Consider the following 22,928-nt stretch of genomic DNA (forward strand, 5'->3'; position numbering starts at 1 on the left):
TTCCCCTACTTCTTTCCAATTTAACTGAAAGTCTCAAATGCCTCATGCACTAAATCTGCACTGCTCCTGTCATTCTTTTCTTTTGGTATATTTTACCTAATTCTGTCTTTGAATGTACTTTTCCTCCTCTCAGGAATAATAATGAACTATTTGGCAATGCCATCTAATGCACTGTGCCACTAAGTACTGTTGCCAGACAGTGATTTTTTAGTTTAATAATTATCTTCAGGTGGAAAAGGGCTAAAGCAGAAGAAATCAATTATTACACCTTAACTGAGGCATGATCAAAGTTGCTTTCAAAGTCAGTTTGAAGGTACTTAAAAACAGGGCATTTAAGTTGTGGAGAGATGTAATGCTAAGTAGACAATGTTAAAAACATACTAGGCATATTTTAATTAAAATAGAGTTTATTAGCTTTTCTTTTAATATAAACATGAGAAAGAAAAACCACATTAAGTTGTAGCATTCTTTTCAAAATAAAATTGCAATCAATACTTGAATCTCCAAGCTCTGAACTCCATAAACAATGGGTTTTTTTTCGAGGTGGTAGATTGTAGTATTTCACACATCATTGGTTATCATTTGTGCCTCTGTCCTTTCAAGTGATGGAACCTGAAGCCTCCAATACCCTGTTGAAGCACTGCTGTACTGAGAGAAAAGTATTCTTGGCCTGCAAGGCTTGGTTTACATGCAAGATTCCTAAGATTACATTTGAGAAGACAGATTTCACATAGTTGAGAAAACTGTTTTTCCTATTTCCAATTTTTTTTCAATCTAAAATTACCCTTTGCCCTTTAAAGTAAGGGGTACCTAAGGTACCTTTTAAGTTCCCTCTCACAAAGGACTTGAATGGGACACTATAGTCAGGTGAACACAGATTTAAAAAAAACACATCCATTTCACTTGCTGCTCCTGGGGCCCAACTTCTTTTCATTTACTACATGTGAATTAACACAGCTCTTCATAATCATCCTTTACCAATTCTAGAGGAAAGAAGTTTAGGTGACCAAAGCAGATGGAATCCAGTTCTAAAAACAAGAGGGTACTTCTACAAGCACAAGGGAGCCCAAGAACCTGGATGCAATTCTGAGCTTGGATAGCTGTTAAAAGTTTAAGTGCTAAACGCTTAGAAAACATAATTTGGAAGTTAAATCACCTGTCTTTTGATTTTGCAAATGTGCAATATTAGGCTTTGATTTTCATTTATTTCAGACAAATGTTTGCCATCTTCATGTGGGTCTAGAGCAAGGTGTTAAAATTCAAAGCTCAATATTCCAAAGTTGCAAGATCGAAACGCTGAAATGATGTTTTGCTCCCATTGCAGAACCTGCACAGGGTCACAGAGCTTCAGACCGCACCGCACCTTTCGGCACAGCTAACCGTTGTCACTAACTGCTGGGGTTGGTTGGCATTATGAAAATATCTTTTAGTACACTTAACAAACCAGAGGAAAATTATCAGAAAATAAGAAGCACCATTAATAATTCACAAGAAATGCAGTGTACACCCAACAGAAGTGTCCAATTACTGATTTTTTTTATGACTCCAATCATGCCAAAATGGTAGTAAGTAGTGCTCGCAAAGAATATGAATGGCAAGTGTTATCCAGCAGCTTTTTGGTTTAAACTGATTGCCAATAATGACTAGCAGCTTCAGTGGTACAGTAGGAACAATCTTCAATACCAAACAACATTAGTCTTCTCCTAAGTGGTTTCATCAGTGTTAAGAGTCCTATGTTTTGGGCTGGGGCCAGCTCAGTGGTTGAGAATTTGTTGAGCATGTGCTAGACCCATGTGTGATTCGCAGCCTACATGGATACTGGCAGGTATGTGTGTGTCCTATGTTGAAATGCTAATACTGCATCAATTCTGAAGGCATTTGCAGCAATATGGGGGAGGGGAGCAGAAACAACTTAAAAAATGAATGTTATGTGGTTAGTGTTTTTAGAGTCTAAAAATTTAAACTACTAACTAGAAAAAAACCTCACAGAGTTTACAGCTACTGGCCTACACAGTAAGCAAATAACTGTGTGTGGGTTTGGAGCTTTTGCTTTGGAGTGTTTTTTGTAGCTCTGTTTACATTAAAGAGGACAATAAGTGTGTTGTTGCTTTGACAAGGTCCCATTCTTCCCTAGCAAGTGCAAGTGTATACAGTCCATGTCTTGGATTCGAGCTCTCTCCTTTCGGTGAGAATACTATTTGCTGGTTTCGAGCAGGAGAGGTGATATTTCTCCAGTCTTTGTAGATGAGTTCATGATGTTACCACTCATCATTTCTCCATCTTAGGAGAGTATGGCGTTAGAGCGCTGAATACCAATAAAATTATCAGCGCTGAAAGACCTCCTCATAGCAGCTTTACATAAGTCTTTGTATTTGTCTTCACACAATCTTGAAATGGCCTACAAAGTCAAACAGAAGAACACAGGTAGAATTTTTTTTTTTTAATTCCAATGTGAAAGACAAAACAACAAAACAGCACCACTGGTGTTAAGTCATGACTTTGAGTGTTGTTAGGTTCTGGGTTGGTCTTTCCTGCCAATTCACTAAGGTAACATCACTTAAGGATTATGATGATTGGGAAATGAGTTTTATGAAGTTACTTGAAAATTAACTTCCCAAAGATGTCAAGGGTGTCATGATAGGCTCCTAACAGCAATATCATGTTGCTTAGGCAACCACAAAGCCATCAGTGCTTATCAAATTCTACACAATCTTCATTAGGTATTATGAACTCTAAACAAATGTCTGAGGTAGGCACATGCTGTACTAGAAGGAAAGATGGGGACTAATGATCAAAGTATCATAAGGTGCTACTTTACTTACACATTATGGTAGAAAACATTATTCTAAAGTACCATGGCATGTGACAGAAGGGCCATTTTAAAAGTATGTCATAAGCCATAAATATTACTTTGTGCCATGTAACTTAACACTTTCATTAAAAACCTATGTTTTTTCTACATTCAGTATTTGAAATAAACACACATCATATAAATCTTAATGACCGGTCTCTCAGCCACTAATGTGTTGCTTAATAAACTTAAAAGTTGAACTGTGATAGCTACACACCGACATGAATTTACCAACTGAGTAAAAGGTGGTCAAGAGTAGGAAGTGAATTATGTATACAGATATAACTAGGGATACAACTCCAAGAAGTTATTCATGTATGATTATGTGGAAAAGTAGAGATTCAAAAGGAAAACCATGAAGAACAGATTAAATTTGATTAAAAGTACCCTGAATTATGATCATAGGAGATAATATCCACCTATAATTTAAAAAAAAACATGGATTCTTATATAAGCCATAAAGGACTTAAAAAATATGATGCCAAAGGGTCTATATAAGCTCTTCAGTGTGTTAACTATAAAGCTTTCCATGTTCCTAATCACTACTCAGTAAGATTTGGGTACAAATAGTGGCTTTGGTGGCTCACAGAAAACCCACTTAGTGAATATGAACAGCTTTACCTCCAAGTTCTGTGCTCTTTCTTTGCTGAGAGGAGAAAAGAGAAAGTTCAGGTTGTTGTCATCTGCTAAGGAGCGAAGGTCAAAGTAGTATTTGGCATAAACACTGGCAGGAACATTAATATTGAACTGGAGTAACTCCAAGAAATGCCTTTCCATCTCATTCCTGGGGGAGGAGGAACACAACAAAACCAATACAGGACAATTTTAGTCAATTGGGTTATCTTCAAAAATATCCTTCTAAGCTGCTAGGATGGCTCTAAATTTTGTTGTGAAACAAATAAAGGCTACCCAGCTGGATTAATACACTAATGTTCAAACAAGGTACAGCTATTTGTGGTTCTCTCTGCATCGCAGCACTCTGAGTTGGGCTGAGGGGAAAAGGTTACGGCCCTCTCATGCACTCGTGCTGCTGACTCGGGGGCTCATTCTTCAGAGTTCCATTAGTGCAGCTGTACGATTCATACTCCGCGCTCACTCACAAGGCCCCACTATAGTGAGCAGATGAAAGGAATGATGTATGCTGTTTATTAGCTCTGAAGAACTTGCAGACATTTTCACCGGGCTGATAACAGGAAGGGGCTTATTGAAGTAGAGAAGCGCCAACAAAAGGAGTGGGCACATCACCACGGCAACAAATGGATCTATCGAGAGCCATGCTATTATCTCTGAGGGGGGAAACTCTTGAGGCAACAAGGATTCATCTCAAACAAATAAATAAATAAATAAGCCTCACAGGATGGGAAATGAAATCCCTTCCCCCTGTCCCAGCCGGTGGTGGGAGCATGTCAAAGGGCATAATGCAAGTTTCTGCTCACCTTAATATTACTAAGGTGAGAAATTGTCACTGTGACAAGCAAGATGCTCATTTTAAAGCTGTGGAAGGCAGAAAGATCAAAGACAGATATCTTCACTACATGGAACCCACTTTAGGATATGACCTGTGGTAGAGCACCAGACTTACAAACTGTTTATGTACTGGGAATGAAACACTGAGATGCCATCCCTGGCCAGAAGAGAACGTGACACACACAGGGCAAGTGGGACTCAGTGGGAAGGGGAAGGCCTGAGCAGCCTGCTGCCACATGACTACACAACAAGGTGGAAGCCAAGAAATATAAAGCAAGAACAAATCTGACCAGTGCCACGGTAATCTGGGCAGAAACTGTATAAAATGATAAATGCCTGGATAAATACACACGTCAGAAGCCAATTGTACAACACCTTTGGTTTAAAATTTTTATTTGATTACATCAAAAAATGCTCAATACTGAGAGCAGGTAGAATCTGAACAGAGCTATGGTTTTCCCATTTGCTGAAATTAAAATCAAACCGCCTACTTCCAAAATTAATTTCCTGTTCATATGGCAGTAGGTCTATAGAAATGTAAATCAGATAATGTTTTGATAATCAGCTAATCAGGACTTAATTTACTACAGGAATAAATGCACTTCACTATCCCTTTTGTATTTTCTCCCCTAATACATTTTAACTATGTAGACATACTTCATGAGATTAACATGTCTATTGATAGAGGTTTAATCACTGAAAAAAGCATTATGCCTACAGAATATGCATCTTTTAGGATTTTTGTTGTTGTTGTTGTCTTAATGGTTGAATAGCTTGTCATTTACAGGCACAGCAAATTTTCTCAATAGCAGCTGCTCAATTTACCTTATTCCTTTGAAAGGAAATATATTCCAGCAAGATTTAGATGGTCGAAAGTTTAGGAAATACCTGACTCAAAACGAGACCATTACAAATAACGGCAGAGGGACAAGAAAAATATATATTAAACACTTTGTCGACATGCTTTCCAGTGTCTAAAGATCATAAAATAGCCGCCCATTAAGGAACATGGCTCTTGGAACTTCTCTGTTCATACACGAAAAGCATGGTAAGAAATGGTGTCGTGGCTAGCCCTAGTTGCTGCTGCCCCTGGAGCTCACACAGGTGGAAAATGACGCATTTCCCTGACCTGACAACTAGAACTAGCACCCCCAGCAGCTTAGTTACATGTTTTTAGAGAATTTCAGGAGCATCCTGGCAGAGCTAGCCTTAACTACAAACTTTACTTTTTCTCAAGGGACCACTTTGCAGACTGATGACAATAGTGATTGAGGTCACTTTAGCTCCTGCAACTTCCAAAACTACTTCCGTTAGTTTCAGATTCCACTGTGACATCCTTTACTATAATGGCTGGTGGCAATATCACCACACCACTCAGTTTACACTATTATAAAAATCAAAGTGATCATTTTCATCCAAAACCACTTCAACTGCTACCAAAAACTGCAATGTCCTGACTGCTCAAAGTAAATACAGTTTGATAATTCTGAGTGACTGTCTGGTAAGTTGTGGGGCTTGAACTCAGGGCCTACACGCTGTCCCTGAGCTTTTTCGCTCAGGCTAGTGTTTTATCACTTTGAGCCACAGAGCCACTTCCAGTTTCCCACTTGCAGTTTCCGGGTAGTTAGTTGGAGATGAGGAGTCTCACAGACTTTCCTGCCCAGGCTGACTTTGCCAGCGATCCTCAGATCTCAGCCTCCTGAGTAGCTAGGATTATAGGAGTGAACCACTGGTGCCAGACAAAGTGATTGCCTTATCTAGAGCAATAAACAAAGTAAATGAGATCTTCCTATGACACTCACTATAATCAATACCACCAGCAAAGACATTTTCATGCTCAAAGACACTGAGAATCTGTTGGAAATATCTGCCTAGACCATCTTACTGACTGCAGGGCCCTGTAGTCAGAGTGGCTACTGTGAAGCCGTGTTACACTGGTGACCATCTGTGATGAGCCGCATGGCTCAGCAAGGCTCCCTGCATTCTTGTGGTTACTCCGGGACACACAAATAGTGATGGTGTGGCTGGCTGAGGGCTGAATGTGATGAGTTCCAGGTGAAGCCCCAGCAATACTTCTCAAGACTGCCTGAGATGAATCTTGGAGCTCGCTAGCCCTTCACATCAATCTCTATACATACAACGCTTTGACGGCATACAGCACTTTGAATGGGGAGGAGGCAGGAACACACATCTGAAACCTTTACTTTTCTATCTCAGTTTCTCTAACATATGTTCAGGGGGAAAAAAAGGAGGGAGAAGACCAGCAAAAACAAATATAAAATGTATGACTCAGGTTAAAGCTATAACCTTTCAAAATTCCAGAAGCCCTCCGGCCTTAGCAGTGGCCAGATAGTTATTTCAAAAGCCAGACATGTGCCCCTTGGGAGATGGGAAGAAATAGCTTTGAAAGCCATAAAAATATGTACTATTCTATTGTTCTAGTAATAGGCTTGCCCTAAACCACTGAAAAAAATATTTCCAACTTATCCAATAGATTATAATAGCACAAGACCTACCAATTAATGATAGAAAATATGAACTGTGACACAGCTGGGCAGGAAGGATGTAAGTTTCATGCCTATTTTCATTATCTGTGTGATATAGCCTTTAGAAATACTTCTTGAAATGTAAACTCTGTGGGAGCAAATGAGTACTGGAAAATGGTTAGAAAGTTCACCAAAACCTTACAAACTCACATGTCCTCAACTGTAATGTCCTTGAGGATCTGGCAGTAGTCCACATTCCACACAGCCTGATCGTCCCAAACCTTGGAGGCAAGAAGAATGGCTCCCAAGACAATTCTTTTCCAGTTAGTGGGACAAATGTCGATCTCAGCATAAGTTAAAAGCCTTTCTAAGTAAACCTGCAAAAGTAGAGCACTGGTCTTTGATTTTAGTTCACTTTAAGTGCTGTGTTAAGAACTGTTATGAATGATAGATTTCTTCTGTGTTCAACTAGAAGGTGTCTTTTATTATTTTTTAGTTCTACAGAGACTTGGCCAAGGCCAGATTACAGTTGTAAAAAGTCAGACACCTCTGTTGTCTACTCCACCCATGTAAATTTCCAGCCCAACTTTGGTCACACGAATGACTGGGCAGCCTGAAGAGCAGCACCATTACCACCTTCTCACTCATAAAAGGCCCAATGTAGATTAAAATTGTTCAATAAGCCCTGAATTCCATCCACATGCAATGTACCATTTTCCTCACTGGCAGTTTTACATTGACTTTGCCTGAATATGTAAAGCCTAAGTCACAGTGAGCACATTTTACTATGACTAACTCTTGTGTGACACTAGTTCTGATGACATCTGGTGGGACAACAGAGCCTCCCAGTGGCTGCTGAGCAGAGCAGCACAACATGGGTACAAAGGGACAGCCTCCACTATTACTTCATGAGAGTTCATTTTAGCGCGGATGTAACCATAACTTAGTTAATTCTGTTGGCTTTAAGGTGCTAACAGAGCTGCCAGTCTCTATATCCCTTGGACTCAAAAAACAACCAAGTAGTTTGTGAGATGGTCTCATAACTTCTATCTATCTATCTATCTATCTATCTATCTATCTATCTATCTATCTATCTATCTGTCTATCTATCTATCTATCATCTCTCTTAAAAAGAATTGGTTAAAGTTTAACAACAGATGATGAGGATTATAGAAGAAGCTGTGATTGGTTGCTACTTCAAAGTGTGCTCTGCAGAAAAGCATACTGTCATCCCTCAGTATCCATGGGAAACTGGTTCTAGGATCAAATCTGATTGGATAGTAAAACTTGCAGATGCTCCCTTATATAAAGTGGCACAATATTTGCATATGACCTATACCATCCCGAATATTCTAAATAATCTCTAAGTACAATACCAAATATAATGTAAGCTCTATGCAAATAGTCATATTATTTAGGGAATGACAAGAAAAGGAAGACACAATCCCCTATCTGCAGACTCTTTTCTTTTTTTTTCTTCAGTCGTGGGACATGAACTCTGGGCCTGGATACTGTCCCTGAGCAATGCAGCTCAAGCCTAGTGCCCTACCACTTTGAGCCACAATGCCACTTCCAGTTTTCTGGTGGTTAATTGGAGGTAAGAGTCTCACAGACTTTCTTGCTGGGGCTGGCTTTAAACTGTGATCCTCAGATCTCAGCCTCCTGAGTAGCTAGGATTACAGGCGTGAGCCACTGGCACCCAGCCCTATCTGCAGACTTTCAATCCACAGTTGGTAGAACTCATAGCTGCAGAGCTCACAGTTAGAGACTGTGTGTGCCACTTGAAGTCTGTATGAAAGGAAAAAGGAAAAGAACCACTCTTTAAAGTATCTCGTCTGTAGGTTATTAGACTGAGAGTTTATTTTTGGCAATGTTCTCCAAACAAAATGTTTTCAAAAATAAATTTACACATTTTGAATGAGATTCTCTTCCCTTCTCAAACTCACTTTCAAGTGTCACACTTGAAAGTCCCACTTGGTACAGTTCTCTTCTTTATAGAGAGCAATGACCCACATTAGCAACCCCCATTTCTTTACTGAGAAGCTTGTTGTGTGTGGACTGGACCTGTTACATGCGTCCTCCAGTGTGAGGGGAGGTGGAGGTTTTCTCTCTTTGCAATCTCATCTCATCTTCTCATTCAGAGGACCCCGGCCCATTACTGCTCAACTGTATTCCCATGATGAGCTCCTTTCCAAGGCTTTCTCCTTCTCTGCCACAGTTCCTCCTGTGTGCTTTTTCATACTCCCTATCCCATTTCCCAACACCTCCCAGAATGCTTCCTCCTTGCTCACCGTACACACTGCCAGCTCCCCACCCGGCTCTCTCCTTAACCTACTTTTCATCTGCCCCTTCTGCAGCTACCACTTTACTGAAGCTACTCTTGCCAAGCTCACTGATGCAGAAGCATCCCTATTAAACTTGATCTCTTCATTTCAACTCTCCACTTCTTAAGGGTCCCTAATATTGTAAACTTGCTCAATTGCTGGGGCCAGTCTGTTAGTAACACCCGACATTGCTACCTTCATTGATAATCTGACAGCTTCCTACTCTTGAAGTTACTGCTTATCTGCACCACTGTGTGGTCTCCTATGCCTCCTCCTCTCTGCCTTTCCTCTCACCTTCAATTAGAGTCGACTCTCCCTTTAAAGCAATTAAGAAAGTCTTTTAGATGATCATCACTTTATTCCCTGCTCAAAATTACTCGCCAACCTGGTATTTAACTTCCTCCCATGACCTGCAGGCTATGAGTCCTGAACAGTTAAGAATTGTATTGTAACTTCCTCTCCCATAGTCATCCATGTTCATCCCTGAGCTGGAGAAACACATCCTTGCATTTGTCTTAGCATGTCTTACTGCCCACCCCTACCACTAAGTTCCTTGGCTTCCTCACTTCAATCAGGTGACTGTTCAAATGTCATTGATGGAGGGCCTTCCAGATCATTCTATCTAAAACAAAGTTTTCTAGCCACTCTTTAGCCCTTTACCCTGTTCTATCTTCTCAGCATTTGCTACTACCTGAACTAGGCAAATACCTAAAGAAATGCTCACTGCTTCCAAGATAATAAAGGGCAAAAACTCTGTTCAGCTGTTCTTTCATCTGCCTCAAGACTGTAAGGAGCACAGAGTAGCCACAGCAGCACACACAGGTGGCCTCTTGGCAGCATACAGCTTGAGACTTGTTTTCTCTTTTTTGCTCTCCCTTTTTTCTTCCTTCTGGTTCTCCTCATGTTCTAGCTGCTTCTCTGGAGACTTGTCCCTTAAAGGCTGTGGTTCTGTCCACTTTTCTTTGTATATATGCTTGTAAACATTCCCACCTCGGGCTTGCATCTATGCTTCATATATCCAAATGATCACAGTCACCACTGTGCTCTCTCACAGGAACATCAGCTTGCTCTGCCTACGTGAACTACTTGTCTTCCATTCTAGCTCTCCTCTATGCCTTACCTACCCCAACACGTGGAAGTGCCCACTGAGAGTGTCCCAATCAAGGACACAAGCACAGATTCTAGAGGGTAGGCACTGGTTAAAAGGTCACTTTCTCTCAAGCCCATGCCATTTACTTTCTACTACAAACTTGCTAGAAGGAAATGCCAATCACTCTAAGATTCTGTATGGGAATGACATAGAGGTAAGGACACAACTATAGCTTAGCAGGCTAACAAAACATAAGAACTACTGGTATAGTAAACTTAAGTAACTTTAGGGGGCAGACACAAGAGGAGAGCAGGGAAAGATTAACATCTATCATCAAAGAATGAAGGGCAATAATTCTCTATCACAACACACATCAGAATTGCCTGGGGAAGACAGTCTAGAACCTGGCTTAGACCTATCACTCAATATGACTCAGTATGTTATTTGCTCCTAACCCACCCCCACCAGCATGCCCTGTCTGTATATGTTATTCATATACACGTGTATACATGCAGATGGCGTAGAAATCTCTCCTAGTACCTTTAATGGCAGTTAGTTTTTGATGAAAAAGCAATGCAATGTATTAAATATAGGTGTTCTCCTTTGAAAGATTTTCTTAAAGCTCTGATAATAATTTTAGGAAACTACTGTTCTCTCAACTTCAGGAGCCCACTGTATATAACCTATACACAAAACCAATCTCTAAAGACAATAAGAAATATCTTACCAAAGTTACTATTGCACATTCAGCTGTTAGCTGTGCAGCACTAAAAAGAGTACGAACAAATCTGTAAATAAATTTGTGTTCAGGGTCATGTTTAAAGTATTCCTCTGGAACCTTCTCTCTCTGAAAGAAAACAAAATGCAATATTTAGTAAATCCATTAAAAATTTAAGTATCCTTAAGGTAGTAGTTTTCACTTTGTGCCCATTTGTTCCTTAAGGATAATTTCAATCGAGTGGAATGTGTTTATCTTTTAAATATAAAGAGTGAATCCTGTTTGTTTGTTTTTACCAGTCCTGAGGTTTGACACTCAGGGCCTGAGCACTGTCCCTGGCTTCTTTTTGCTCAAGGCTAGCACTCAGGCCACAGCACCACTTCTGGCGTTTTCTATATAGATGGTGCTGGGGAATCGAACCCAGGGCTTCACGTATGCAAGACAAGCACTCTACCACTAGGCCATATTCCTAGCCCCAAGGAGTGGATCTTATGGTCTTATTATGCATGCATAAGGACATGAGATTTCAGTCAATGACAAACCATATATATAACAGTATATAGTATAGTCATCTTAGTTTGTACTTTTTTTTTTTGGCCAGTTCTGGGCCTTGGACTCAGGGCCTGAGCACTGTCCCTGGCTTCTTCCCGCTCAAGGCTAGCACTCTGCCACCTGAGCCACAGCGCCCCTTCTGGCCGTTTTCCATATATGTGGTGCTGGGGAATCGAACCGAGAGCTTCATGTGTAGGAGGCAAGCACTCTTGCCACTAGGCCATATTCCCAGCCTGAGTTTGTACTCTTAACATACGTGCAGGATGACAAACATGTTAGGTGCAGGATGCACCTCTCAGAATGTACTTTTCATTGTTGTTAAGCGATACACGACTGATTATTCAATATGCAGCATCATTTATTAAAAAATGCAGGCATGTCAGGCAGGCAGTTCACACCTTTTATCCTAGGTACTTAGGAGGCATGACTCGTGTGCATGCGTGCATGCGTCCATGCATGCAAGTGAGTGAGCGAGAGGGCATGTGTGCCAGTCCTGGGGGTTTGAACTCAGGCCTGGGCATTGTCCCCAAGCTTCTTTTGCTCAAGGCTAGAGTTCTATCACTTGAGCCACAGTGCCACTTCTGGCTTTGTCTGAGTAGTTTGTTGAAGATAAGAGTCTTATGGTCGATTTCCTGCCTGAGCTGGCTTTGAACCACAATCTTCAGATCTCAGATTCCTGAGTTGCTAGGATTATGGGCGTGAGCCAACCAGCACCTGGCATTATTGCAAGACTTTTTTCTCAATTAACTAGCATAAAGGTAGGAAGGGAGTGATGGTTCAAATGGTAAAGCACCAGCTATAAGAGAAAAAAAGCTGAGAAATTGCTCAAAATCCTCAATTCAAGCCCTTGTACTGGCAACAAAGAAAACAAAAATGCAGGCACAAGCCCCAGATAATTTAAGTTCCCATTCTCTCTATAATATCCTATCCAATTCTATTTTTAGGCAGAGAAGTTTTAGTGATCAGAGGTGATACTTCACTGCAATAAGTGTTGAAAAGCATTTTTAGTTTCCAGAAGCAGTAGGTCCAAGGGTTGCACAATACAGCTCAGTAGTTATCAGCCACTTATGGCCACTGAACATTTGAAATGGGCTAATATATACCTGAAAAAATAACTGTATTTTATTTACTTACTGATGTCTTGGTTTGGGCCATCCTCCCAACTTGACCTACGTATTGGGATTACAGGTATGTACTACCATGTGTAGTACAGTTGTTGGATTAGCAAATATTTATATTGTTTGGTGCTTTAAGATTATAAACAGATACTTTCTGTTATTTGGGTAGTACATTTTACTCACCTTTGTTCATTAAACAGAGTCAAAAGTCACTCAAGTCTAGTACAGTCCTGATACACCACCTTTCTCCTAAGATGACTAGATACAACTTGAAAAAGAAAAGATAATTCTGATTTCAAGCTGAAGTGATTTTTCTTCTAATAATTCACCTAGATGCAAACCAACATGAAACAAACACAACTTGACTAGAGAAAAATACCACTTCAAAGAAAGTGCCTACTTACTGTGAGTGGATGTGATCTCTCGTCAAAAATATCCAGGGATCTATTTGCATCTCTGTAAAATAAAAATGTACATTCAAAAATCAAAACAGGAAGTGTTAATATTTTAGTAAAAATATCTGCTGGGATAGAGGACTGAAAAGAGAAGCTTAATTTTGACCAAAGCAAACAGTTTACAAATTCTCTGAGATTTTGGCCTTAAAACTTGTGTTTATTGGGGCTGGGGATATGGCCTAGTGGCAAGAGTGCTTGCCTCTTATACATGAGGCCCTGGGTTCAATTCCCCAGCACCACATATACAGAAAACGTCCAGAAGTGTCGCTGTGGCTCAAGTGGCAGAGTGCTAGCCTTGAGCAAAAAGAAGCCAGGGACAGTGCTCAGGCCCTGAGTCCAAGCCCAGGACTGGCCAAAAAACAACAACAACAACAACAAAAAACTTGTGTTTATTCAGCACATCAAATTTTGTATCTTTTCTATAATGACTAGCTGGAGTTATCCATAAGAAGAAACTCTCCAAAAAGGGTAGTGCTGCTAATATGCCACACACATTTTTGCCTGTCATGTAAAATGAAAGTGGCAAGTAATCAAGAATTTACAACTGTAATGATGAAGCTCACATTTACCCACTGTTTCTTCCCTCAGTTTCATTATATTTGTATCCTGTTTCTTCTAGTTGAGTTAAAAACTTGTCTTTTTATGTTAAAAGAGACTAGTCTTAGGGGCTGGGAATGCTGCTTAGTGGTACAGTGCTTGCCTAGCATGCATGAAACCCTGGGTTCAATTCCTCAGTACCACATAAACAGAAAAGGCCAGAAGTGGTGCTGTGGTTCAAGTAGTAGAACTCTAGTCCTGAGCACAGAGAGGCTCAGGGACAGAGCCCAGGCCCTGAGTTCAACCCCAGGACTGGCAAACAGAGAGAGACAGAGAGACAAACAGACAGACAGTCTTAGCTGGGACCCAGTGGGCTCACACCTATAATCCTAGCTACTCAAGAGGCTGGCTGAGATCTGAGAATTGCAGTGCAAAGCCAGCCAGGGCAGGAAAGTCTATGAGACTTTTATCTCCAACTATTCAGAAAAAGCCGGAAATGGTACTGTGGCTCAAGTGGTAAAGCGCTAGCCTTGAGCACAAAGACGACCAGGGACAATGACCAAATCCTGAGTTCAAACCCCAGGACTGATTAAAAAAAAAAAAGCAGACCAGTCTTTTCATTTCTAAGCCCATCTTAATTACTGTGCTCATGTATCCCAGTTCTCTGTGCTCATAGAATCACAGCAGCCCCCCAGGCTCTTAGGACCACAAGGGCAAGGCTGCTCTTAAATGAATATGGAGGAAATATCACCTACAGTTTTCACTATTGAATACTTGCAATGAATTGTTAAAAAGCAAAAGTGAGTAAAATGCTTGGCTTCTCAGCATGAATCAAGGCTGTGGTACCAAATTATAATAGTCCACTCTCCACTGTCATTTGCAATTAAAAAAAAAAAGCCTGCTTTACTTACACATAGTCTCAAAGTAGTAAAAACTATTAAATCCAACCTTTTAAAATATTCCAAATGAGGAAGTGCAAAGTTCACACACAGCACTTGTGTGTATGACTGTGTTTTTCCTTCCTTGAGGTGTATTATTGAGGTGGAATATTAAAGAATATTCACAATTATCTGAAAGTGAGGCTAGTAAACGTCCTACAAGCACAAGCAGCCTCACAAAAGGAATCGGATTGAAGCATCAATAGTATCAAGACTGTGAAACCCTGTAGTAACATACTATTTATTATGCACGTACAGTTTTTTTAAAAATTCTCAATTTTGTTTCCTGAATAGAAACTAGCAATGTAGTCTACAGAAATGCTCTTTATGATATTGAATAACTTAAAAAGTTCTTCAAAAAGTACAATAAACAACAAAAAAAAACCTAAATGATCTACTTCAATACTGTAATTAAAGAGCTCTACAAATTCTAGTGTCATTTCCTAATATTGTACTTAGTATCATGCAAAACAAGTAACTGGAATAATACAAGTTTTTAAATTGCTCACCTGTTCTTTATGTGGTAATATATTGCTAAGGTCACACTGTGGAAGGAAAAAAAAATGTTTGTAAATTTTATCATGCTTTAGGCCTGAAGACTTTTTTTTTTGTTTTTGACTAGGAGTTGGAGTGATGGTCTCCCCAGTAGCCCTGAAATCCTCAGTTCACAACAGTACCACAACCGGCACTTTCCCCTTGTTTAGTACTTTGGCTTTTAGGATATATAGCAGAACCCAAATTTTTACTGATTATGATGTATTTATAAATTATTACATATTTTATCTGTCCCTTCTAACCATAGAACCATTAATCCATCCATTTATAGTTACTTGTACACATATTTAAACCACACTGTAGACTTTTGTTTTTAAGTTGTTAGGTCTTGCATTTCAGTTGATTCGGTTCACTATCCATCTACCCACCATTTTCCATTATTGCCCTAAAAGTAAATAATGAGAGCACTGTATACCAAATAATGGCATTTAAAATTACTTTTGCATGGTTATTAGCAGCAAATGTATTAGTAACTAAAGGTGCCCCCCAAAAATAAACAGTGCTAACCACACAGCACAGTATTTTATAGGATATTAGTGGTAGTTATTTCTAAATTAGTTTAAATGAAATATTAATGCACACAACCCAAAATGTTACATTACTGTACTTCTAAGTTACCACAGATGGTGGGCATGGGGGGACAGAGGAGCTAATTCCCTTTGCCCTCACTGTCTAAAATAAAGCACAAAAAATTGAGGGAAGGCAAATCTGAATTTGGAATGTAGGCATATACAGTATTTAAAATCTACTGTTTAAAATTTTACAAGTCTGTAGCATTATTGGCATCAAAGATGGATACTTCTATAGTGCTTGTTTTATATCCACATATGCTGAAAAGGACAGCCAAGCCATGTGACAGTTTACCTACCAACCCACCCCTTCTACAGAGAAGAGAACCAAGATTTAACACTGATTTATTCAAGGTCCCACCAAATAGAAGCAGATCCTCTATACTCTGAATAAGCAGTGGCTCCCATATGGCTGCATACTGCAATCACCTTAAGAGCTTTAATACTGCCTAACTTCTGAGACATTTGCATTCACTGACACTGGGCATGACTATGGGTGGCTGTATCGTTCTTAAAGTTTCCAAGTGATTTCAAGGTGCAGAAAAATTTGGGAATGACTAAGATCAGAACCATTAGTTGTAAAATCATCTTTTTTGTGAGTGCTTATAAATGGAGGGTAAAGCAGAGGTGGGAAAAGGAATGTGCCTGAAGACATACATTTTAAAACAAGGGATTCAAATGAGATTAATCCATTTTATTGAAGAAATGTACTACTACTCTGCAATGAACATTTTGAAAAACTTTTCATAAAGTCTAATCCACCCTATTGCTTTTCTTAGTAAGCCTTTATTTCACCAGAAGTGTATTTGCTGACTTTAAAACTATGAGCAGGAATGAAGATCTACTATTCTTCAAGCAGAATCCTAAAATCAGACTAAGCTGGGAGCAAAAAAAAAAAATAAATGTGCCTGAAGAAGGCTACTCTTTTGGGGGGTCAGTACTGGGATTTGTACTGGGGCCTCAACATTTGCTGGGCAGGTGCTCTACAATTAACCCATACCCACTACCCTCTTATTTTTGATAGGCCAGCCTGGACCTTGATCCTGTATGCTTATTGTGCAGCTGAGATGACAGGCATATGGCACTATGCCCTACTTTTGTTGCCCGGGCTGCTCCTATCTCTCAATCTCAGCGTCTTGAGTAGCTAAGATTACAGATATGAGCCAAATAAGGTTACTCTTTAAAACTGTGCATGGATTATATACTGAAACAAACTGTCTTTTACATCTGAAACAAACCTGAGGACTCTAGCCAAAGTACAGTGCTTTTTCACTCAAGGCGCTATGGCTTGGCTGAACGTACACGTTTAGTGATTATTCACTATTGTCCGATCTCAGCCCTTTTGACAGAGCCAGAACTCAGTTTTTGTTGAAATACCATTTGTTCTCAACTAAGAATAAAGTTACATTATGGATGCAAAATTTGCAGTTTTGAATTAATGTTACTGATAAATTAACTAGCTAAAAATTAAAAAGCCGATGCATTAGAAACAAAAATTAAGTTTATAAGCTGATTGCATTTTTAGAGTGAAGAGTGAAATTACAGATAGGGTGTTAACATTAATAAAGCATCTCCCTGACCAAGCTCTGAGAGCCAACTTATAATTGGAAGAGACATTAATAACTTTTCCCGTGTGGTTGAAAAGCCATGTATGCTCGCTTGTTGTTTGGTTTGGGTCACTTTTATAAAGTTGCAAGGCTCATTTTAGAGGATAGTGAAAGCACATCTCCACCTGTGACCTGTGAGGCTGCTAAGGCACGAGGGGAAAGATTCAAAGTAGGTGTGTTACAGGGCCAGTAGAGGATAAACTGCTCCTTTTCCTCAGAGTAGGTTTGCTTCCAAAGCAGTAAGCCTATAATGCATAAAAAACTTATCTACAAATATCCAGTAAAAAGTACCTCTTCCTCTCATTATGTTCAGTAGTTTCTTAACAACATAAATACAACAATAAACTAGTATACTTCTCCTGGGATTCTTCTTTACTAACTGGCTTTTCCTTTGACCATGCAGTATGAGACTAAAATAGAAATTGAGAATTCACATTTAGATCTTTAAAAATCGATATGTAATTGACCCCAATTTCTTAAACTGAGCACTGAGGACAACCAAATGGCTGAAAGTATCAATAGTGGTTGGGATGCTTTTAGCAGAAGGGGGTCTGTCACTCAGCCCTCAGCAACCTAGTTGTACTCACCATTTTATTGTGGTTCTAAGATTAGGCTGGCTGACTGTGCTGTCATCTAGAAATATTGTTGAGCATGAGCTATACTTTTTAGTGAGCTGCCCTGGAGAAACCTGAAGGGGAAGGGAAATAGAAGAAAATGTCACAGTAAGTTAAACCTATAAAATGTGGTATTTTTCCTTGGATAAAATGTCAAATGACAAAGCATCAAGATATTTCTTACTCTCATAAACTGCTTGAGTGCAGTCTCATGTGTGGTTCTACAGCAAACCTGCTGGAGACACTTAACCTCCACAGATGATGTCTGAGGAATGGATTATAAAACGCTGCTTTGGTGTACCTAAAACCAAACCTGACAAGCAACTATTAAAATTTCCCTTTTAACTATTACAAAAAATTTAAAAGATTTCAGTGTTTTTCTAATAAGCAATGAAAAAACAGCTTTTCTATTTTCTATTTTTCTATTTTCTATTTCTTCTACTTAGTAATTATAATAAAATGTAATGCCTAAAATAATACTGGCAATACAAGCATGTTACTGGAGTAAATAAAAGCCAATATACAAACTAAATGTCTTAGTGTGGTAAAGCAGACAGTCTAGAATCAGAGGCTCTATGTGTCAATGCTGCTCAATCACTAACAAGCCAGGGGGCTGTAAGTCTTTCTAGGTCTGTTCCCTTAGGTAAAGGATAAAATTCTCTGTTTCTAAAACAGAAGATAAGACTAACTCTGGGAATTTAACTTCCATTTCATGTTTAAGTAGATTGCCATTTCATCATTAAAAAAACTTCAGCCAAACATTTACAGCCTTATTCATTTTATTCTCTAAGTTGTTAATTTGGCACTTTCTGCCTCACTCATGGTGCTCTCAGCTAGAATGCCCTTTCTTCTTCCTTGTCTAAAAAGTTGGACGTTCTCTGCCTTCTGGTATACCTTTGCTAGCAGCCAAATCAGAAAACACTCCACATTTTGTGCACTCACCCTCTAACTGACCATTTGTTAAAGGGTATCAATTGCTTGTAGGGTGTCCCTCCCCCTCATAAGCAAATAAAACTTCTCCAGAGAGCTCACAGAGTTTGAAACAATAAGGAGTTCAGTGTTTGGCAAATGAATCAATTATGAGGCTAGGGCTATAGCTCAGTGGTGGAGCATTTGCCCAACATGTACAAGTCCTGGGGTCATTTCCAGTAACCTGGTAAGGAGGTGGGGGATCGACTAATTTAGAACATAAATCTCACTACAGATACACATTAGTGAAAAACTACTGGCAGTCCTACTAGAGAGATGACAATGAGCTTTTCTGAAGCTCTGAAGAATAAACTATCTTTAAAACACTTTAGAAGTATCCATTTATTTGTAAAGGGATCAAGAATATAGCAGTGTCAAATGCTGAGACTGCCTAGAATATAAGAGAATTCTCTTCCTTACAGATGAAGCCAATAATCAATCTCATCACTGAATGGTTAGCAACTGACATCATCCTTTACACCACAGAATATCAACAATTTTAATGTTCTTTAAAAATAAACTAATTCAGATAAGCCTTCCTCCTATAATATAAAGTTTTCATCATACTGCCACCCTGGCCCATTAATTAATTCCCACAAACAGATGAAAGATGGAGCAGGCAGAAGACCTAGTTGAAAGTATAGAACATTTAAAGACCATCTGTATCCCCAAATCAGAATTAACCATTTAGCATATAACAGTGTTCTGCTCACTGCAAAGCTACTATTCCTTCAAAGTTCTAGATGATCTACTTTTGAAAAGGATAACTATTTGGAAGAATAAGTTTTCTTTCAAACTAGAAATGTTTTAACTGTATTTAAAGTCTGATGTTTCTTAAGCTATTCCATTATTAAGTATACTCTTTGCATCAACTATGTTATAGTGTGTATACCTTTAAAGATTCCAAAAAAATACAAATGAAAACTAATTCATACAAAAATAGAAAAATACAATGAAAACTGATTCATTTAAATACTTCTAAATAGAAACATCTTTTGAGGTCACTACTATAGAGTGAATATTTCCAATCCAAATTGATTAGACATAACTGTTTTGTTTTGTGGAAAGATATGGAATATTTGCATGTCCCATCATGGGGTTGGGATCCAAGTCTAACAAGTGTATTTATGCTTCATATTTGCCTTATACACAAGAAGTCTGAAAGTAATTTTAAATAGTACTTTTAGTTTACTTACATCTTTACTATAACCTGTCGTGAATTCGGGTATAGAATTTTCCATTTATGGCATTAAAAAGGTTCATATTTTGGAGCACTAGGAATGAACATTCCTATCTGTATTATGGGGCAATAATATGGCATACACCATACCAAGACAAAAATCAATTCTGACAAAAAAAAAGTGTCTATATATAGGAAAAGAACAAAGTAGAAGAGAGTCAAAATATAGACTTTGTGTGGTCAATATTTTTGGTAACATTTTCTCCTACTTTATGTATTTTATACTTTTTTGCTATCATGAATGCATACTGGCTTGTCTGAAAATATTATTGCTAAAATACAATGTTTTTAGTGAGATGTGATTTGTATAGCCCTATACCTCATTTGGCAAATCAGCAGCTTCCTGGCTAGATATAGCAGAAGGAACACTTCCCTATTAGTCTAGTTTACTCAAGCCAGAGGAATTATTCATTCCAAGAAACAGACCTTTGTTCTACTCATTACTCCTTATCACCCTCAGGTGACTCCCAAATTTTAAGGTGGCCAGAAAAGCTGACACAAAAAGTCTCTTCTATCAACACATGGCAGAAACACAGAACTCTTTCAGGCTTAATTCTAGAGGGTGGCAGAATTGTTTCTAAGCAAATTCTAGAATTTAGTGGGCAACTTTCCATTATCTTGCTTGAAACCTTAGATCACTTGGTCAGTGTGGCTAAAGCCTTGCCACTGCTGGCTTCTAAACTCAGTAATCTACACTGACATACACTAAGGGTAAAAAATGCAAACACTAAAAAGAAAAATCAAACAGCAAATACTACTGACATGTAAATACTAAAATAGAAACAAAGAATAACATTTGTCTTCCTTGAGTCAGCACAAATAACAGAGTACAGGATTTTTACAGGAAAGGAAAGAGGTACTTAGTAGACTTGAAGTCACATGGTAAAGACTAAAAATAATAACCCAAACTTTTATCAAGGGTCAAGTTGAAATTCCATCCACATCTACCAACCTTTCCCCTTGTCCCTGGTCTCTTTAACTCATTAAAAGCATAAGCTGAACAAATGTATTGACTGAAATATGGTAAATTCAAGACAGAACTCCCACAGTGTAATTCCTTAGAAAGGCAAATTCAAAGCCCCAAAAATAAGTACCAAGAAAGAGGTACATGCAAGTGGTGAGGGAGAGGGACAGACAAATGAAGAGAAGAATGGGGGGAGAATGTGGTCAAGAATTCAATATACATCCTACAAAATAAAGAACAGAGAGGGAGAGCTGGGTGAGATTAACATGCACTGTATTTATAAACTGCTTTGTTAAGTGGGAACACCTCTGTGCAAGTACTTAAATAAGTTATAAAAATAAAACTGAAGTTCCTTTTATTTTTGTTGGTACTGAGTTTGAACTCAGAGCCTCATACTTAGTAACAGGACACTGTTCAACTTGAGCCTTTGTTTTTGTTTTGGTTATTTTTTGCATAGATTTGTTGCATTTTGTTGGGGACAAATACTCCTATTTAAGCTATCACATAGTTGGGATTACATACATTTACCACACAGCTGGTTTATTTGTTGAAATGGGGGGGAGGGGGTCTTGCTAACTTTTTCCCCCCCGGGCTGGCCTCAATTTGCAATTGGTCTTGATCTCTGCCACATAGTAGGATTACATACATATATATATATACACACACACACACACACACACACACACACACACACACACACACACACACACACGCAGGCTGGGAATATGGCCCAGTGGCAAGAGTGCTTGCCTCCTACACATGAAGCTCTCGGTTTGATTCCCCAGCACCACATATATGGAAAACGGCCAGAAGGGGCGCTGTGGCTCAGGTGGCAGAGTGCTAACCTTGAACAAAAAGAAGCCAGGGATGGTGCTCAGGCCCTGAGTCCAAGGCCCAGGACTGGCAAAAAAAAAAAAAAAAAAAAAAAAAAAAAAAAAAAAAAGTGAAACAGAAGGCTAAGAACTGAGGATCACAGTTTAAAGCCGGTCTGAGTCCATGAGACTCTTATCTCCAATAAAAACAAACAAACAAACAAAAAAAAAAAAAAACAGAAAAAGCCCGAAGTGGCACAGTGGCTCAAGTGGTAGAGCACTAGCCTTGAGCACAAAGAGGCTCAGGGACGGTGCCCAGGCCCAGAGTTGAAGGGGGAAAAAGGAATCTGATGCTTCTTCTCAATAGAGATACTAAACCTGACAATTTCTGGGCCTAGAGATATACCAGGCTCAGAAGCAGGGATAAAACTGGAAAAGAGGAAAAGAAACTGTAAGTGAAGGGTGTAACCCTGCTTCTCTTTCCAACCTCTGGAAAGCAAGCTTCTACAAACATGCTTGTAATACCCAGGCAGAAATTTTCTTCTTGAAGAAATTTAACTACTCCATAAAAAAATACCGAAGCTGGCTTGGCCTCCAAATCCTTCCAGTGAGATCTGTTAACAAGCTTTGCTAACACAAGAGAAAGCCAAAGCCCATCACTCATTTGAGAGAAGCCCCGAACACAGGTCAAAACAATGGGAAAGGAATTCATGGAATGCTAAAATTCCAGAAGCAAAGGAAAGCTTTTAAAAAAAAAATTCAATAGAAGGGTTAGAAAGTATAAAGTTAAGGAGCCTCTCTCTAAGAATTAGGGGAGGAAAATAGAAAATAGGAGGGAAATGGGTATTAGGTATCAGTGCAAATACATGGGTCTAAGAGACTTGACATCTGAACAATGTAAGAGAAAATATCAAAGAAAGAAAATTCTCTACAAGAGATAGTTTTATAGACTCCACAGACCTAAAGAGTCACAACAAACCACCCATACACTGAAATCCTGCAATCCTAGGGCAGAAGATACTAAAAGCTTCCAGAGGTGGGGACTGGCAAAGTAAGTAAAAG

At 39.1% G+C, this 22,928-nt stretch overlaps 1 protein-coding gene and 1 long non-coding RNA gene across 4 annotated transcripts in view; one reads left to right on the plus strand and one right to left on the minus strand.

The window, feature by feature from the left end:
- Positions 1 to 540: 540 nt before the first annotated feature.
- Positions 541 to 22,928, minus strand: part of Ccnyl1 (cyclin Y like 1) — a 34,965-nt gene continuing 12,577 nt past the window's right edge. Inside the window, exons 4-10 of one of the 3 annotated variants that reach the window (XM_048344866.1) lie at positions 17,855 to 17,955; positions 15,046 to 15,081; positions 13,011 to 13,062; positions 10,946 to 11,065; positions 7,015 to 7,085; positions 3,473 to 3,635; positions 541 to 2,398 (exon numbers count right to left, since the gene is read on the minus strand). In XM_048344866.1, the coding sequence (XP_048200823.1) occupies positions 2,282 to 2,398; positions 3,473 to 3,635; positions 7,015 to 7,085; positions 10,946 to 11,065; positions 13,011 to 13,062; positions 15,046 to 15,081; positions 17,855 to 17,955 (660 nt within the window). In that variant the 3' untranslated portion in view covers positions 541 to 2,281. Of the gene's footprint in view, positions 2,399 to 3,472; positions 3,636 to 7,014; positions 7,182 to 10,945; positions 11,066 to 13,010; positions 13,063 to 15,045; positions 15,082 to 17,854; positions 17,956 to 22,928 lie in introns of all 3 variants that reach the window. The other 2 variants (XM_048344865.1, XM_048344867.1) reach the window with 2 other exon arrangements.
- Positions 6,323 to 16,456, plus strand: LOC125350353. Its single transcript, XR_007210721.1, has 3 exons — positions 6,323 to 6,338; positions 10,734 to 10,738; positions 15,571 to 16,456. It is a non-coding gene; the product is annotated as an uncharacterized LOC125350353 (long non-coding RNA).

The sequence above is a fragment of the Perognathus longimembris genome, chromosome 4, assembly GCF_023159225.1.
Source record: "Perognathus longimembris pacificus isolate PPM17 chromosome 4, ASM2315922v1, whole genome shotgun sequence".
Lineage (NCBI taxonomy): Eukaryota > Metazoa > Chordata > Mammalia > Rodentia > Heteromyidae > Perognathus > Perognathus longimembris.